Source organism: Barbus barbus (genome assembly GCF_936440315.1).
Source record: "Barbus barbus genome assembly, chromosome: 30".
Lineage (NCBI taxonomy): Eukaryota > Metazoa > Chordata > Actinopteri > Cypriniformes > Cyprinidae > Barbus > Barbus barbus.
In genome coordinates, this window is record NC_136758.1 from 9,203,926 (window position 1) to 9,224,222 (window position 20,297).

Here is a 20,297-nt window from a genome sequence, read left to right on the forward strand (position 1 = left end):
ACTCGCATATTTAGCAGCTCATTCACAGTTCATTATCTGTCCTCCAAAGCTGCAGTGGCATCCATCTTAAGATAAGTGGCTAACAAATGGACACAAATAGGGAAGAGGAACTGTAGGGGACTGAGAAACTTGATGATTAAGTGTGAACAATTTAGATATGCCACTTCAAGACTAATAAGGTTGTCACTTGAAGTACTTATGTAAAGAACCATAAGAAAAGCCAGATAAGTTTCTATTAGATAAGTTTATAAGTTTCTGCTTCAAAATATGTCATAAGCAAAGATAGGCAAGGACATTGTGGTGTCTTCTAAGATACCATAGGTTTTAGATAAATAATTTTGGCCAAATATTAAAAGACAAAAGTATACATCCTAATTTACAACCAATCAAATATTCTTTATTTGACATTATATCAGTAGAACATATAGTTTTACCATGGTATTTGTAGTTGCCAATAATGTTCCAAATCATTCACTTTCGAGGCTCCATTTCAGTTTGGATACTAATTTAAAATGCAGCTCCATATGTGGACAGTGGACAGCAAAGCCATTTACTTTGCTTAGAAACCGAACCGTAATAGAATTTTCAGTTGAAGAACTCGCATGCACAAGACAAGATCTGTGGAGCTTATCGATTAGGAGTTCCTTTACTCATGGCCAGCAGAAGGCTTTTAGGTCTCAGTGCTCAGTGCCAGTGAAGTCATGTAACTGTAAATCCTCCAAATCTACTGTGTGTGTGGTTTAGTGGGACTGCAGGGACATATTTCTTAGCAAAGCACTGAGCTGTTGTTCTGTTTTTTTTTTTTTTTTTTGTAAGAATGTGTGTGTGTTATGATGTATGGGAGGAAATTGCTGCAGTCCCAAATTGTCTCCAGGGACTGGGGCTAGTGGAACAGATTGTAGCGTTATGGCCACACAGTGCAGCCTGAGTAAAACCCCCATGTCTGATGAATCTGTGATGAGGATCTGCCTTGTTGGTGCTTTCTGTGGTTTTCTTTTGCTAGTGAATAAATCAATGATCACCGGATCAAAGAAAAGATTAGGTTCTGTCTACTCTGCCAAAAAAGATTTAGTTACATTTCATAGCTCAACTGAATGTTAAAAACCAGCAGAACATTGATTATTAAGATTCTGTTGTGCACAGTTGTTTAGAATTTTAAATAAACATTTTCCTAAGAACAGTATAGTTACCATAAAAAAACCCATCTTGGACTTTATTCATAGTTGACTTGCTATATGATGCACATGTTAACTTATTACAATGCCAGACAGGTTTTAATTATTTAATTGTTTTCCACAGGCTGAAGTTTGCTCAGGGACAGTGGCTGAAGTTATTCAATCAGTGGTTAATGGAGCCGATGGGTGTATTTTCTGCTTTGGTCATGTCAAAGTTGGTAAGTTATCCTTAATACTTTGCAGTTAACTGAATATGACACCCACTGATCTTGTTCCACAGTTTGCAAAGACACTTTGATGTCTAATATCAAAACCTAAGGTAAAAAAAGTGCTTTTTGTTTTCAGAATGGGCATGAGTGGGGCATTTAATTGTGTGCATGTGTGTGTGTGTGTGTGTGTGTGTGTGTGTGTGTGTGTGTGCATCTGTATGAAACACCAGAGGCTAGAGAGTATAATTAAAAGCTGACTAATTGACCCTCACAATAGACTGCATTAGAGTTCTGCACTATTGCCAATTATGCTTGTTAGATGTTGTGATGGTATCCTGCATCATTTACTACATGCAGTCTAAGCATTTAAGCATTATTTATGACACTTTTAAAGCGAGACTGTCCACATGGAACAGTATTCATCACTATTTTGTTTTATTTGTATAATTGATGTTCTAAACCATGGCGTTTCTTTAACGTCTCTTTGACATAACACTGAATATGTAAAGGGAAATAAAGCAGGAATTTTCCTGTATCTGAGATACAATTTTATTGAGAACATAAACACATTCCACATATTAATTATTTACATTTTAACATAACCTCTTATTTATTATTTTACCCTTCCATGCAGCCTTGGTTATGTTAACAAAACTACTTTCATGGTAGAGAAAGTAATTACATTGTGATAAAAGGAAAACAAACTTTATTCTTTTATAATAAAGAATAAAATTACACTCCAAACGAGATGCGATGCAGTAAGATCTCAAAGATAAACAATTTGTCTGTTCAGAGTGAATGCAAAAATGCACTCGCAGCCAGTCGTATTTAATGGCTGTATGAAGCTTGATTTTGGACTGATGAGATTTGTGGGCCAACCAGCATGATGCAGCAGAAATAGAGACCAAGCTGTTGACAAAAAACAGTGTCTTAATTGGCGTAAGGACATCTCTCGACTCATTCTCCCATTGTCGGCTCCATTTTACTTCATCCCCTTGCCACAGCATCTGAAAGGGTACAGTGAAAACTGAAAAAATCTGACATTCCAAAAAAAATCTTATTTCTTGTCCGAAATTTTCGCACGTTAAAAAAAAAAAAATATTACCTCTTGTTGTGTTAATCACATTTAAACACTGCCTCTGAAACTTTCGTCCATCAGAAAAAATTGGGATCAGGTTTGATTTTCTGCGTTTTTGCATCTGTAGCAAGAATTTTGATAGGAAAGTATTACGAATACAATAAAATGCATATGGAAATTTAAGATTTAAGGTCATTGCACACTGAGTCCGAAGTTTTTGCATGCGTTTTTCCGTTTTTTCGTATTCCTCTTCCTTTCCAATCAAAATACATGCTATGGATGCGAAAACGCAGAAACCTGATCCGAATCTTTTTATGACGGACGAAAGTTTCAGAGGCAGTGTGTAAACCTGATTGACACAACGTGAGGTACTATTTATTTTTTAATGTGCGAAAATTTCGGTCAAAAATTTCAGACTCAGTGTGCAATGACCTTTTGTGTGCAAGGATCTTGTGTCAGCAGTTTAAAACATCAGATCATCAGATGCTAATAATGTGTTATGATATGTGTTTTATTATGAAAGGGGGATATCTCGTCAAATCAGTGATAGAAATACCAATGCTTAAAACACTTGCTCATTGAGTGCTCATCATCTTCATCACCTTGCCAGAATCAACAGCTTTCTCTCTGCCTGTCTCTCACCAGGCAAGACATACACCATGATTGGCATGGACAGCTCCACACAGAGCCTTGGCATTGCACCCTGTGCCATCTCCTGGCTGTTCAAGCTCATCAACGAGCGCAAGGAGAAGACTGGCACGCGCTTCTCGGTACGGGTGTCAGCCGTGGAAATCTACGGCAAGGACGAAAGCCTGCAGGATCTGCTTTCTGATGTGCCCACAGGAAGTCTGCAGGACGGCCAGTCGCCTGGTGTCTACCTGCGTGAGGACCCCATCTGCGGCACACAGGTCAGTAACACCACACCTGGACGTCAATTTTAACTTCTTTTTCCTGATAAAGCACTGACAGTGTTGCTTGTCATGTAGTGACCAAGTGTGCCTCACATGTCTTGAAAATTTAAGCCAAAATATTTTAATCACATCCTTGGAGTATAGGTCAGAAACCCCACCTCCTCTCCATGTAAACGAATGGGACATGAGCCAACCAAAAAAATAGTAAAAAATAAGTTTGGTTTTCAGTTAGTACTTTGATGTTTGATACAAATGGGGAGTTACAGGTGCATCTCAAAAAATTTGAATATCGTGAAAAACTGAATTTTTTTGTAACTTATTTCAAAAAGTGAAACTTTCATATACATTTTAGATTCATTACATGTAAAGTAAGACATTTCAAAAGTTTTTTTTTTTTTAATTTTGATGATTAGCGCTTACAGCTCATGAAAGTCAAAATCCAGTATCTCAAAATATTAGAATATTTCCTAAGATCAATCAAAAAAAGGATTTGCAAACCAGAAAAGTTAAAGTTCTTTAAAGTATGTTCATTTGTGCACTCAATACTTTGTAAGGGCTCCTTTAGCACAAATTCCAGCATCAGTTAGGTGTGGAATGGAAGCGATCAGCCTGTGGTGCTGCTGAGGCACTATTGAGCCTTCAGCTCCTCTGTATTGTTGGATCGACTGTTTCTCATCTTTCTCTTGAAAATATACCATAGATTCCATATGGAGTTCAGGTCAGGCATGTTGGCTGACCAATCAAGCACAGTAATATCATGGTCAGCAAACCACTTGGAAGTGGTTTTGGCACTGTGGCCAGATGCTAAAGTCCTGCTGGAAAAGCAAATCAGCATCTCCATAAAGCTTGTCAGCAGATGGAAGCATAAAGTGCTCCAAAATCTCCTGGTAGACGGCTGCATTGACTCTGGACTTGATAAAACACAATGGACCAACACCAGCAGACGTCACGGCACCCCAAATCATCACTGACTGTGGAAACTTCAAACTGGACTTCAAGCAGCTTGGATTCTGTGCCTCTCCAGTCTTCCTCCAGACTCCAGACATTGATTTCCAAATAAAATGCAAAATTTTAATTTATCTGAAAAGAGGAGTTTGGACCACTGAGCAACAGTACAGTTATTTTTCTCCTTAGTCAAGTCACCTTTATTTATATAGCGCTTTTAACAATACAGATTGTCAAAGCACTTAACAGTATGAAATTGGTGTATAGAGTGTCAGTAATGTATAATAAGATTAAACACTCAATTTTCAGTTAAAGGCATTTCATTATTGAATTCAGAGATGTCATTTTCTAACTCAGTTTAGTTTAAATAGTATCTGTGAAATCAAATTGACGATAATCGCTAGAAATTAAGTGTCCCCAACTGAGCAAGCCAGAGGCGACAGCGGCAAGGAACCAAAACTCCCTCTGTGACAGAATGGAAAAAAAAACCTTGAGAGAAACGAGGCTCAGTCGGGGGGCCAGTTCTCCTCTGGCCAGACGAAACCCACAGTTCAATTCCAACCCCAGCCATGTCAGATTGTGCAAACGGCTTATCTGATTCCCATGGTCTTGTCCCAATGGGGCATTTTAATTGATAATTTAATGTATTTGTTATATTTGTGTTTTATTCATTATTTGAAGTTTTTCATTTATATGATTTATTCATTTGCTATAATCGTAATGTATAGTTTAATGTATTTATTGTTTCTCTGTCTATTTTTATCATATATATTTGTTTATTATAATTTTAATTTATAGTTTAATTCATTTAATATATTTATGTTGTATGTATATATATATATATATATATATATATATATATATATATATATATATATTTTTTTTTTATATTGTACTTTTTATTATTTTAAAATATATTTATTCATTTTTCATATTTGTATATTATTGTTTTAATTAAAATTTTAAATGTATAAATGTATTATATTTCTATTTTTATATTGTTGCAATTTCTAACAATAATAGTATTATGTAGTTAGGTATTTTATTATATTTTGAGTTATTTTGTTTTATTTTTATTTTTATTGTATTTTAAGTCGAGGTCTTCACTGGGGATATGGCTCATCTAGGTGTCCGGCCTCCGCCGACGATCAGCGCCGCAGACATCATCTCCCGGCGCCGATCCACCATCTGATCTGGACACGGATTGAGAAACAGAATAAGAAAGAAACAGACAAATATTAGCGTAGATGCCATTCTTCTCATGATGTAATGAGTACATCATGTGTTATGGGGAGTGTTCCCGCTTCTGGTTGATCTAATTAATGCAGCCTAACAATCCTTTAATGGATTTGAATAATAGAAGCGTATTAGTTTGTTATGTGTAAGCCAGGTTAAAGAAATGCGTCTTTAATCTAGATTTAAACTGACAGAGTGTGTCTGCCTCCCGAACAGTATTAGGTAGATTGTTCCAGAGTTTGGGTGCTACATAGGAAAAGGATCTGCCGCCCGCAGTCGATTTTGATATTCTAGGTATTATCAAACTGCCAGAGTTTTGAGAACACAGCGGACTTTTTTGAGATGCACCTGTATGTTACAGACAGACAGATGCACTGTCCATCTTGTTTTACAGTTCATGGTAGTAACATACTATAAAAAGTGAAAATGAACAGTTATTGCTAGTGGCTGACTGATTAAGGGTTTTCAGTGATTGATTTTATATTATTGTAATTTTTGAATCAATCAATCAATCAATCAATTAATCGATAATGGTAGTGTGTATATTTTGTGTTCTATATTATTTGTGTTGTAAAATGTAAAAAGTATAATATTAAAATAATTAAAAATAATTAATATTTATATAAATTTTTACAATATAAATATATTTTTTATAATTTTACTATTATTATATATATTTATGTTAAATTATAAAACAAAATATATTTAGTATGCTAGCTGTATTTTTTTATTGTAAGACATTAGAGATTCTGAGAGAGACAAGGGAATGGGATGAAAACTCACTATCTATAGTGAGTATACTATGCCTGGGTCACATCTCTGTTGATCATTGTATTATATTTGTTCTATCGTTAAGTAGTTTTCATAGATTTTAGCTGTCCCTCACTTAACAATAGAAGTTATTACAGATCACTTTTAGCTGAGATTAATCACTAAATCTCAAATTAAAGGCCAGATGTTGTGGTGGTTGTTTTTACTCAGTGCACCATCAGGATCCATCTGGGTGAGCTGCTGCGCTGTTTCACCCTCCCCCTTGCCTTCTTTCGGAAGGGGGTAAAAATCAGAAGGGGGTAGGTAGAGGGGTAGTTAAAAGCGCTGCCAGGTGTTGGCATCAGATGTTGTTGTTTTTTTTTGGGGGGGGGGGGGGGGGGGGGGGGGGGTCCATATGAAGCAGCACATCAAAGCCTGCCTAGAGGCTTGTGAAGTTCAAATCTGGGGAGTGGGTTTGAACACCATTCTCGCCTCACTTTAGTTTAGAGTGGCTCGTTGGCCACAGGCAGTTGGCGAACACTCCAGGAAAGTGGCCGCTATTGTTCTAAAGGAATATGTTTTTGATGGCTGTTTTTTTTAAAAAATACAACTGATTGAGTCAGTAAGCCTATCAGGAATATCAAGGAAAGGCATGCAGGGAACTAAGATCCATTCTATTCAGCCTAATTGCTTCCTTGAAGAAGACCATAAATATGGTCAGTGGATGTTTCATTTGTTCCATCAGGCTTTTTGCAGGAGCAGAGATGCTGCCCTCTTGCCCTCTTTATCCACCACTCACTCTCATCAGTAATCCTTCTCCCTCTATGGGTGTATTTGTTGCTCTTATTGCCCCAGAGACTCAATTTAATTGTCTAGAACTGTGTAAAGAGGCTCAATTATCTCGAGCTCCTTCTTCGTCAACTCCAACTAGGGTTAAACCTTATGACAATATAGTATAAACAATATAACAATTTGGAGTTGACACTTGAAGATTCTATTTCTACCAGGTCTGAACTTTAAACAAATATAGTAGTTTGTAGTCATAATGAAATCATATTAAATAATATTTTTTGACTTGAATAACATCTGTTTATTTTTACTGTAATATCTCATTTTAAATTATATGATACTTTGTAGTTTTCATTTCCAATAAAAACTTAAATTAAATTAAATTGACAGTATTTTACAGAATTTTTTTTCACCATATATAACTCAAAAATCATATATAACTATATATAACTTAAACCTAACAATTATCTCCATGTTGTAGCTCCAGAACCAGAGCGAATTAAGGGCTCCCACTGCAGAGAAGGCCGCCCTGTTTCTTGATGCTGCCATCGCAGCACGTAGCACCAACCGGCCAGATGCAGATGAGGAAGACCGCCGCAACTCCCACATGCTGTTCACCTTACACATCTACCAGTACCGTATGGAGAAGAGCGGCAAGGGTGGAAGTAAGTCTTGTTTGCACTGTATGAAATGATACTGCTACATTGTTGAAGGCTCCACTTGTGCTAAATCGATTATACTCAGTCTAGTCTAATTCCTTCTCCTCCTCCTCATTTTCTCAGTGAAAGGGAAAATACATCTCAAGCTTATTAATGTAATAGCTGTGATATTACAGGCCAAATCAGAGCGCTACCAGAATCCCTTCAATTTGCCTCTCGCTCCATCCTGGTAGGAGGGAAATCAATCATGTGTGCTTTGACCACTTCATTAAACTTTAATGGGAATTTTAACAGATAGTAATAATTCATGAGCAGCTAACTGCTCTAATCATAGCACTGTAGTACCTGTCACTGTCATCATGCTGCAAATTTGCATAGGTAAATACAGTGTTGGTCACCATCTCATAACAGTGAAATTGCCATGGAAGCTTCTTTAAATGGCTTCATTAAGCCTGCTGATTTTAACCCACTTTTAGAAATGGCCAAATGGCAGACAAAAAAATGGCTAGGAATAGAGGAAATAGGTTCCCCACACTTTTCACAAATGTAATGATATAGTGTTTCAAGGTCTAACGTTTCTCTGTATCATCATGTGTAATAACATAGTGTTGGTCGATTGTCAATTCACCCATCATCCTTCTGTATGACTTTGTGTGAAATAAAACAATTGTAGCTGAACCATGAATTAAGAATGTCTTTTAGTGTCCTTATTTTAGTGAATGAGCAGGAACTACTGTATATTCATTGTACTTGCTAGACATAGCTGAGGATATACTCATTGAAACAGTTACACGTCAGTACAGCATCCAGATTAACACATCTGGTATATTCACAGGCCAAAGATGAGTAGATCACAGAGACTCACTTGTCTATATATTTAGAGTATAGTATGAACATAGGTGTTTATCTAGGCCAGCTTGTTCTGTCTTTGAATCATAACGGGCTGGGTACCTTACTCATGAATAAATCACACACAGTCTTGTCAGCCGCAGGTCTTCTCTTGGGATGTTTATTAATATATCTGTTATTTGCCACTCCTCACTTTGCCCGACATTACCTCAGTGTGGGAGTGTCGTCAGTTTGGTATAACCTCACTGGCAGCGTCTCAAACTTTCAGTGAGACCGGTAATGAGTGGGGTTGACAGTGTATTTGTAGCTTCCATTACAATTGTAATGGAATCCTTAAGGATTATTAAACTGGAATTATCTGTACAGAATTTAATCTGTATTATCTGTACAGTCAAGCAATCATCTGTGCTGTGTTCATTTATTTAGTTCGGTCAAGTTTGCTTTTTCTGCAACCATAATACTTTGGAATTAAACTTCATAATGTAAGTAGTTTTATTTGCGATAAGCTTTGGGAATTAACTATTTGACATTTACTCTTCTATTTGCTTTTGCCTATTGGCTTTTATCTCTCTAAATATTTATAAACACTATTGTGTTTCCATGATTTTGTTATAATTAATCTATACAATGAATGTTAATGAATGTGAATTGCTAGATCAAAGCAGAGCTGGTGTAAATTTAACTGAAATTAATTTTTATAAGTGGAAGGACAGTAAATTTGCACCGGTTGTAGTGTGGGACACCAGGGATCACCTCCCATTTCCTTTTTTCCCCCCTCCATCAGTGTCTGGTGGTAGGAGCAGATTGCATCTGATTGACTTGGGAAGCTGTGAGAAGGTGCTTTGTAAGAACAGGGATGCAGGAGGAGGTCTCTGTCTGTCTCTGACTGCATTAGGAAATGTGATACTGGCTTTGGCCAATGGAGCTAAACATGTTCCATACAGGTAAGAAAATGTAGATCTTTGCCACAAAATAATAAGAAAATCATATTGCTTCAAATGTGTAGATATGGTTCTAGCATCTTTGATATAAGATTTCTAATAAAATAGCATTACTAGCATAAATAGAATTTCATGATAATTCTGAATGTCTTCCTGAGGTCTTTTGCGTTTTTATAGAGGATGTAATACTGAAGCATTTGAGCACATAATGAAAGATGTGAGCAACAAGCTTGTACCTGTGATCTTTGTGTTGACAGGTTTATTGTTTGACTAATGCACTGCTATGTATCTGTATTTTGCTGAACTCATAGAACATGCCCCTCTTTAAAATAAATAAAATAAAATATTGCAAATTGCATATGCCTTATTTCTCACCATTCTACAACATATTCACATTTGGCAGAATTGCAGTATAGACATATCTGTAGCTTTTTGTGATTAATATCTTGGTAGGACTGTATAGTGAACCTTTCAATGGTTCTGCACTTTTAGAGAACAGTTAGCTTCCTCAGTACTTCAGTAAACAGCTGACTCTCTGCTGTCAATCTATCAACCTGTGTTTATGCTGACCATGAAAATTTATTTTTCCAGGGATAGCAAGCTCACCATGTTACTGCGAGATTCCTTGGGGAACATCAACTGTAGGACAACCATGATTGCCCACATCTCTGACTCCCCTGCCAATTATGCAGAGTCTCTTACCACCATTCAGCTGGCCTCCCGAATCCATCAGATGAGGAAAAAGAAATCAAAGGTAAATTATTAACTGACTAGAATTTAGGAATTCTTAAAATAATTGTATACTGTATTTGGAGAATCCAGTTAAATCCAGTTAAGATCCAGTTTTATACCAAATTATATCAATTGTCTTGGAATAATGACATATAAATATGTTTAGTGCACATTAACAGCAACAATTATAAGGAGATTGTAACGGAGTATCATAAGATTTACTGTCATAGGGCATAAAAAGTCACTTTATGTATTGCCCTTGTGTTCATACTTAAGTGACACGGTTACAACTATACCACACCAGAGTTCCAGGGTTTTTTAAAATGATACTTTGTCTTTGTTAAGTATGCATCCAGTTCCTCTGGAGGAGAGAGTTCCTGTGATGAAGGAAGGATCCGTCGACCACCACATTTGCGCCCCTTCCATCCTCGCACTGTGGCCCTTGACCCAGATCTACCATCATTCCTCAGTGATCCTGACTACTCTTCAAGTAGTGAGCAATCATGTGACACTGTGATTTATGTTGGTCCTGGTGGTGCTGCCATCTCTGATCGAGAGCTCAGCGACAACGAAGGACCCCCAGCCTTTGTTCCTATCATCCCCTCTCTTAACCGTAAGCAACGAGGGAAAGAAGGGCCAGTTGACCATGATCACTTCAAATGTAACACCTTTGCTGAACTTCAGGAGCGATTAGAGTGTATCGATGGTAGTGAGGAACCTACAGACTTTGTTGGAGAATCTGGAGGGAATTCTGCAAGTCCTAAAATGGACCGTGATGCAACCAAGTTGAAAGACGGCTCTGGCTACATTTCAGTTTCTCCCAAGACTCCTACCAAAACGCTCTTATCAACACAGGACAGCATATCCAAAAGGTCAATTTCTGTAGACAGTAAACTGCCTGGCAGTCCAAAACACAAATCCAAATTAGAACATTCCAAGTTTCAAAGTACGACACTGGACAAAGATCTCAGAGAAATGTCTGAGAGTAGGACAAGTGCAGATGGTGAAAAGGTGCAGATGTCAGATAATGGAACACTCCTATGCACTCCAGTAAAACAAAGTAAACTGACAGTATCCCAAAACTCAGAGCCTGTGGTTAGGGAAAAGGTTTTTTTCAGTAAAAAGTTACCCAAGCCTGCTCCCCCACCTCCACAACAAAAAGACTATGTCAGGGTCAGTAGTCAAGGTGAAGAAAAGTCAGCCACAAGGATACCACCAATTGGGATGAGTCATCAAAAAAGAGGTGATTCAAATGAGAACTCACCTGTAAAAGTCCATCATCTTAATCCCAGGACGTCAGGGGAAATGAGGTCCAATCTTAGGGAAAGGTGCATGGAGAAGGACATATTAAGGACAACTGTAACCCTTAAACAGCCAGTGGAGCTAAATGGTGAGGATGAGCTAGTATTCACTCTTGTGGAAGAGTTATCAATTGGCAACATTGTGGACAATGGAAGGCCCTCCAGTATTGTGAGCTTCAATAGTGATTGCTCACTGCAGGCCCTTGCCTCGGGATCACGACCAGTGAGCATCATTAGCAGTATCAATGATGAATTTGATGCCTATACATGCAATGTTGGTACCTCAGAGGCAAACATTAAAATGGTGGCACCATTAAAGGAGAAAGCATGTACTTCACTTGGCAGCCGTGGTTCATCTATCACTTCATGGCTTAGTGAAGTAAGTGTCTGTACTCTGGAGAGTGAAGGTGCCCAAACAGTAGATGTCTTTCTCCCTCAAGGTACTCATACTGTCCCAGACAGCAGCTTCTACCTTGATTCTCTTAGGATGTTCCAAAGCAGCCCTCAAAAGGAACCTAAAAACTCTTTGAATGATAGTGGCTGTAGCTTCTCAGATTTGGACAGTGACAGTGCTATATCAGGCAAACTCTCTCTTACCAAGTGCCCATCCACTCCAGAGGCCCCACAACAGTCTGCCAATAGTTTACCAAAACTAGCAAAGGCAAATACCATTCATTTATCCAATCCCAAGTCTTTTCAAGATTCTCAAGTTGTTCAGTGTAGTCTTTCCAGGAAATTAAAACCTACCTCATCCGCAGCCCAGAGTAGCAGTATCAGTGGAAGCAGCTCCAGTAGCAACTGGAGACGTGAGCCACCAAGGCAAGACTGCATACCAGATCCATGGCACCAAGTAGATAGCTCACTGGAGTCTTCTATAACCTCTAATTCAGGTTCGTCCAGACTGGTTAAAAATGGAATGAGTGGAATTCCTGCAAGAAAAGCAGGCACAAGCAGCAACAGTGTACCTCGATTTCCCAAAACACTAGGGTCAAACCCATCCCAAAGGGTGGTGGATGGATGTGAAAAATCTAGCAACAACAGAAAGATGGAGTCCCCGAGCAAGATGCCACAGCTCAGACGAGGTGCAACAACACTCGGGACAGTTCCAGTCATACATTCATCCATTGATGTCAAGCTTGCTCAAGATATTGGTTCCTCAGGAGGAAGTTTAAAGTTCTCCTCTTTAGGAAAAAGTGGAAAAGCAAGCAAGCAGGAGGAGAGTATGTCAAAACCTGCCAATGTATCCCCACCTCCGCCTCCAGTTCGCAAATCTAGTTTGGATCAAAAGAATCGAATTCTGTTTCCCTCAAGTGCCTTAAAGTCTGCTTATGAGGCAGGAAAGTCTTTAGCACCAAGGGCTACAGGTTTAGAGGATGATATGGATCTTAGCTCTAGAGGAGATTCAAACAGTTTAAGAACGTCTAACTTAAAGTCAGAGCATAGTTTGATAAAAGCAACCTCTAGTCTCAAAGCTAGAGGAGCTAGAGTTGATACAGGGCAGCTTTATGGAAGCCAGATATCTCTAGAAAGATGTGACAGTTTGTCATCTTTGGGGTCGAAACCTGCTCTTAGTCGAGAAAACAGTGGTGCTAGTCTCAACAGCAAGTTAAGCAAGTCGGTCGGTAGATTTGGTTCACCTGTTGGCACCTCTTCCCCAATTGCTACCTCTCCACCTTCTTGTATAAACCCAGTAAAAAGTGGGATTGTCAAAGGCAGCCTTAATGCTAGACAAATACCTGTTAATGCAAACAAAGCTCGTACATTATCTGCAAGCAATTCCAAAGCCCTGAGCTCATCCACTAAGTCTCTTGTGGCACCTGCAACAAGGAATGCCAACCTTCCACCTTCAGGAAAGACTGCATTACCTCGAGCAACAGTGGGAGGCAATGGTAAATCCACAAGAGGAACAATAATGGGTACCAAGCAAGCAATGCGGGCAGCAAACAGTCGTGTTAGTGAGTTGGCCTCGGCCAATCCTTCTGGGAAACATGCAAAGGGCTCGGGTGATTCAGACAGTGGCAATGACAGTGGAGTGAACCTCAATGATGACAAGCATACCCCAATCCCCATTCTCCCATCTCCATATAGTAAGATCACAGCCCCCAGACGACCTCAACGCTACAGCAGTGGCCATGGAAGCGATAACAGTAGTGTCTTAAGTGGAGAGTTGCCTCCTGCCATGGGACGAACTGCACTCTTCTACCACAGTGGAGGGAGCAGTGGATATGAGAGCATGATCCGTGACAGTGAAGCTACTGGTAGTGCTTCTTCAGCCCATGACTCCATGAGTGAGAGTGGAATGTCCTCCTCTGGCCGCACAAGGAGCTCCAAAGCACCCAAGAAGAGGTCAAATGGTGAGTACATCTCTTATTGTCTATGAAGACCTGAAGTTTTTGATTAGCTTAGAATTCTCCTATTACTCAACATATTTTTGCTTGCTTGCTATTTCTTTACCCATCCATGTAATGTTTCCATGTCCTAATTACTTTCCTGTATCACATATTCCCCTTTGTCTCTCCATGGACCAGGCCTCCAGAGGAGGCGTCTCATCCCAGCTCCCTTACCGGACACCTCCTCCCTGGGGAAGTCTGGGACCACGGGACAGTGGGTTGACCTTCCCCCTATATCCGGGCCACTGAATGAGCCTTTTGAGATCAAAGTGTATGAAATTGATGACATGGAGAGGCTTCAGCGGCGAAGACAAGAAAAGACAGATGAGGTTAGAATGGGTTGTCTGGGTTTTTTTTTTTTGGAAACTTTAGATCTGGTTTAGTGCAATCATATTTATCCTTAGCTCCTTCTCATGGGAATGTAAAACATGTTATACATGCTTGCTTATTTATGCATCTTACATAGGATAGTTACAACATGTGATGAATAATACATGGATGAATAACTATGTATAACTATGCTTGCACAGTACATAGCTGAGATGTCAGAGACCAATTTTGTCCGTAACTACCTTCCCAAAGAATTACTTTGATATAGATTTTCGTATATAAAGAGCAATATTATTATCTCAGCAATATGCTTCATGTATTATATTCAAACTCTGGATACTGAGTGACGGTTTTGTCCTTTGCTTCTTATTAAAAAGTATTAAGATAATGTACAGCGTAGGGCATTAAACTACCAGTAATAGGGAATGAGAAAAACAGGTTTTTTTTGGGAAAAGGAAAAATGGTTGCATTTGAAATACTAGAGTGACGAAAAGCAATTTACTATCTGGAATTAATTGGTTTGGGCAGGAGCAAACAAGCATAGCAGCAAGCAAGAAAGGGTGTAAAACTGTTGAAGTAAAATGATGCAGTTAAAATAATGTTATCTTTTCTCTCATTAAATCAGCAGGGTAATGTTCTCACATAAATCCAAGAAGATAATCTTAAATTTGTCTGTCAGTGTTTTTAAGACCAATTGGTATTGCATTGGACAATATTTACCTCAAAGCATGTGTCTTATATAGCATTATATATACATGCTATAGCATTATAGCATGCACAGGAGTATTTATCCAGGCATAGGGGTATTGAATAATAGGAGGGCATTTATAGTTCCCATCAAAATTATTCAACCCCCAGAGACTGTAGTATTTTACAAATACAAGCTTTTCTAAAGATCCAGGATTTTATAAATGCATCCATAACAGTTTACTGGTATATCAATAGTGATCGTGTCAAGATATAATGTAATAATTGTAGGATTTAATAACACAACTATAACATAATTATATAATAATTATTCATCCCAAATTCAACATTAAGTCATGGGAAACTAAATTGTCTTAAACCACAATTAAGAATTTGAAGAAAGCAACGGCTATGTGGCTATAAACCAAAGATTATCAGCGATCTGAAAGCTTTTTCATGTGAGGAATGGGCTTAGATTGCAGTAGAGAGGTGACAGAAGCTTCTAAGCACTTACAGTATAGGCAGCGTTTATTGGAGGTTAGAAAGAATAAAAGATTCTGCACCATATTTGACTTTTGGGGGTTGAATATTTTTTAACCAACTTTGCATTCTTAAAATCACTCAAATATGTATTCATTAACTTCCTCCAAGAGTTTACTGATACCTTTGTTGAATTACTTTTATAAAAAAAAAATTCTAGACAGCAAATTGTCTTGCATGTGAAGGGGGTTGAATAGTTTTGATTGCTACTGTATGTTTTGTATCCACACTTCTTAGTATAGACATTCTTTTCCTCTTTGTTTCTACAGTCAGTTCAGGATGTTGAGAAGGTATGTTGATTAACTGGCATTGATGTAGCTCGATTGTATAAATGAACCAGACTGTAATGCAAGGACGCTTTTATTCTTCCATACAATGCCTGGAAAATATCACAGTATTATTATAGTCCTGTAACACATGCTTCCTTTGTGCAGCAAATGTCACAGTCAGTAAGCAATTTTAAGGAACCAGCATTGTGCCACGATTTTCCTTCTAGTCAAAACAGATAAGCCAAAAATTAGTTAGTTAATGAAACTGTCAATTTATCCATTATGTCAATCTTCTGTCCACAGGGCCTGATGCATTTTAACACTAAATTAAAGGTTCTTGAGAAACGGCAGCAGCAAATCAGAGATCTTAGAGCTAAGCATAAGACTCTGAAAGAAGAGCTGGAGGACACAAAGTCTAGATTAATGATGGATCCCAGCAAGTGGATTGGAGAGTGTAAGTATTATATATTTAGTGTTTGTAGTGGTTTTTGTTGACAGAGGGGAAAGTTCATGCTAAATGCTTCCAATCCATTTCTTTGTAATAACTCTGTTCTGGTTTGTTTTGCAGTTGAGGTGGATGAAGATTTGGATCAGGAGTCGCAAGAGTACTTGGAGGCATTGGAGCAGGCTACGGCTGAACTGGAATACTGCATCAACCTATGCAAGTCCCGCGTCATGATGGTGACCTGCTTTGACATCCGAGTAGCATCTGACGTACAGGAAGGACCGCGAGAGGTGGAGGTTTAAGAACAGAATGTGGTGATCGATGGACAGTGACAAAGAAATTGAGGAAGACAGGACCCTGGATGTCTGAAAGGAAGGATAATGAAATGTAGCAGCCAGTCCGGCGATTCCGAGGAAACACAAATGGATCAAAGAATGATCTTTATAATAGGATGGCACACTGAATTCTGCATGAAGTAGGAACTTATCTTCTGGAGAAGAGAAAACCTTTCTGGTTATATGCAGTGCCTCATACCAAACATGGAATAGACTTACTCAAATGGAAAGCCAACCAGCTTTGATGTGTTTGACGCATTTCCCTTACACAAGGAAAGAGAAGAATCTCACTTACCGAAGAGTTATTCAACCACACCACACCACAAAGTGCCTTTTTCATATGACTGTTTTGTACATTTGTTGTCAATCATTATTTTTTCTACTGGTGCTAGTGTTATGACCAGCATACCCAAGCCGAACCATATTTTTTCTGTTATTTTATTGCATTGTATAGTGTATTTATATGATCATATAGTGTGTGAAATATCATTTTGGGTGCGAAAGGAGAGCAATAAGCTGACTTTCCGTGCTTTGCCTTTGCCTCCTGAACTATCACCTCTGTCAGCATATTGATATTAAACCTTTTGAGCCTTACATTGTATTTGTAATTCTCTGTCTGAGTGTTTTTTCTACTTTTCAAATCAAATATCTGTCTTTTTAAGGAACATGGTATCACAGCAATGGACAGTCATATGTGATGCAAGCCAGTTTTAATAAACATGTTTGGTTTGGTTGCCTTGACTCTTCCAGTCGGACTAAAAATGGATACATATCTGACTTAAACATGTTTTTAGTTTTTTGTTTTCCCCAGGGAATCATATAGGTGATTTGAAATGGTACTACGTTTGCTTAGCCATGTTGAATGTATGTTAAAATATTTGAACGAACAACACAAAAATCCCCAAGAATGTAAAATCTCAAGCATCGTTATTTGTTCTTATCACATAAATACATGCAAGTCAATGCCATTGTTATGCTCGCGATGGATGCATGTTGCTAGAGAGGCGTGATCTATTAAAATGCAGATTGGCCTCTTGTTCTTGTTTACTTTAAATAGACACTTTGGCAAAGGCCATTCACCAGTGTAACCTGACATGTCTAGCTCAGCCTTTCTCTGTGGACACAGAGTGCGTTGCATTTAAACAGCTGCGGGTGTGATTAAAGAGGGGTGAGGTGACATGCGTTACAAGTAGGACTCTTTTCCATACCCATTCAGACAACAGCGTCCAAAAAATATATCTGATGAGATTTTAAACATTGTGGCTTGCTCAATGGTATATTTAATACACTATTAATACACACTTTTTATAGACTAAGGGAACATTGATTATGTCAATAAAATCTTGACAGTCTATGTACCCCAAATATTATTACGGTCCAGTCCATGACGCATTGCAGGTTTTTTAACTCCACTGTGGATGTCTATCCGAGCCTTAGTCCTATGCATCCATGCAATCATGGTCTTAAACAAACAACCTCAGAAAATACAACAGGAAGCATTTAGCACAACTGACCCTAGTCTCATAGGCTAGCCTTTACAGGACATACTGTAGAAACAGTGTTTTTCAGCACTCAATGTGCTGTTTAATAACTGCTGTAAAAGACCACCTGCTTTTCTTGATTCCATCACAGAATTCAGTGTTTTAGCATGTAGCTGCCAGAATGACTTTCCTGTTACTTGTCTGTCAAAGGCTGTGAATGAACATTAGATCTCATTCAACATCGACGCTAAGGAACTCAAAACCTTTTCTTGGATTTATTTACCTTTATAAACACACTCTCAGGCCCTTTTTCAAGATGCTGCATGAGATTTGTATTTTTTTCTAGACTTTATTCTTCATCTTTGAATTTTGTAATGATTATGCTGGCATTCACTATACTTTAAGTATATGGATTTAACTGAATTTTGTAATGATTATGCTGGATTTCACTATACTTTAAGTACATGGATTTAACTGACACCAAACTGAAACTTTTTTTTGAACGAAAGCCGACAATGTATGTTGCATCATGTTTCATATCAAATCATATTTTCTAACTTTTTTGGTTTTGTAAAGAATTTTCTGACCCTCTGTATAAATGTATTATATGGCAGCTTGGGATAACACTGTTTTCTTGTGAATAAAAATGTCCTTCTTATATGTCTTGGTCTGTCCAGTTATTTCCTTCAGATATTTCATAAATATTTATTTCATTATTTAGATGTTTGTTTCATATAATTTGTGTTTCAAGAAACATGCAAAACATGCAAATTCTAGGGTGTTGTGGGTTAGCGTTAACATTAATAATGAAAAAAATCTGCAAACATCAGTAATATTAATATGAAAAAATATATGCGCCTATTAATTTAAAATATTGTTAAAAAGATATGATTGCCGTCCTTTTAGTGAAGTCCATTGCTTAGCTATCAGGTTTGCATTCTCACCACTGATTGGGCAAAATTTTGTGACACACTGCAAAACGGCATGACTGTCACACCTTATAAAACAACCAGTGCAGATTTTGTTGTCTGAATATATTTAATATAATTGTCATGTCAGTAAAGCATCCCTCACTGTTTGTAAATAAAGAACACTTGTGTTATTGAAAATGCCTTTCAAATATGGTAACTGGCAAGGACAAACATATGGCTAAAAACGTGATCACAAACTAGTTTAGTTTCTAATACATCTGCCAGAATGTGTTTAGTTCCATTTTTATCTTATGAAATTGTAAATATTTTGTCTGTTGAGTATTAATACACACAAAGTTGAAATTTCATCCAAGCTGCTATTTAAACACAGTGGAATTCTAGTTTATAAATCAATCATTCTAGCTTAGTTTATCCATCTTGGTAAACACAGCAAGTACTATATAAAGAATGAAGAATATGTCAGCAATCCACAGGTGTTGGAGAGAAATATAGAAGGTGATGAGCTGTGTCGGCAAACCAGCACAGCGCAGATTCACTCAAAAACACATGCACATGCATTCAACACGGTGCTGTCACCTCGTCATCATGTTGAATGCATGTGTTTTTGAGTCAACCTGGTCTTATTTTCACACACGAATAGTCTATTTGATTGGGGAGTACACACATACGCACACACACTTGAGCACATTCACAAACACACACATTTACCTGTCCATCGGGGTGATTACTGCTAAATGCAAAGCTCACCTCTTGCAATTTATCAACCTAACAATCTAAGATAACACTTTAGCTTTCTTCTACAAAGAGGTTGTGTATGGTTCAGATATTTTTCAGTGCACACTGCACATCCAAAACACACAAGACCATAATTTAAAATAAAATGCAGGTGTTTAACCAAGCTGTACAGCATGCTAATGCTAGCTGGTTATGTTGTACATATGTTGACATCTCCCTGGCCCTATAATTCCCCCAGCCTTTCTGTCTTCATTCCACTGAAAGCTGCAGTAATGATTTGGCTATTGTGTTGCAGCAGCTGGTCACTGTATCGCTAATCAAATCTGTAGCCTTTAGCCTAGCAAGGCTTGAGTGCTTTTTGACAGCAGGAAAGAGCGCCAAATCACTCCAATGACAATGATTAAAATGTACACACAATCTATTCTGGGATACTATTTCAAATTTCTATGTCATGTATTACTGGTATAATCACCATAAATGGGAGTGATAATAGGACTACATAGGTTATGGGCATGTTACCAAAGGATTGCTTTGATACTTTAAAGCTTATGTGTTTTAATTGAGTAAACTAGTCAGTT

General features: G+C 38.0%; 1 protein-coding gene across 1 annotated transcript in view; it reads left to right on the forward strand.

Annotated features, from left to right (window-relative positions):
* The window catches only part of LOC306850001 (kinesin-like protein KIF26A), a gene marked incomplete at its 5' end in the record, with an annotated part of 90,531 nt that extends 71,820 nt beyond the window's left edge, over positions 1 to 18,711 (forward strand). Inside the window, 9 exons of the mRNA XM_079385407.1 lie at positions 1,300 to 1,393; positions 3,108 to 3,370; positions 7,575 to 7,758; positions 9,386 to 9,545; positions 10,134 to 10,296; positions 10,620 to 13,929; positions 14,104 to 14,294; positions 16,095 to 16,245; positions 16,360 to 18,711. Of these exons, the coding sequence (XP_079241533.1) occupies positions 1,300 to 1,393; positions 3,108 to 3,370; positions 7,575 to 7,758; positions 9,386 to 9,545; positions 10,134 to 10,296; positions 10,620 to 13,929; positions 14,104 to 14,294; positions 16,095 to 16,245; positions 16,360 to 16,538 (4,695 nt within the window). The 3' untranslated portion in view covers positions 16,539 to 18,711. The remainder of the gene's footprint in view (positions 1 to 1,299; positions 1,394 to 3,107; positions 3,371 to 7,574; positions 7,759 to 9,385; positions 9,546 to 10,133; positions 10,297 to 10,619; positions 13,930 to 14,103; positions 14,295 to 16,094; positions 16,246 to 16,359) is intronic.
* Positions 18,712 to 20,297: the final 1,586 nt, after the last annotated feature.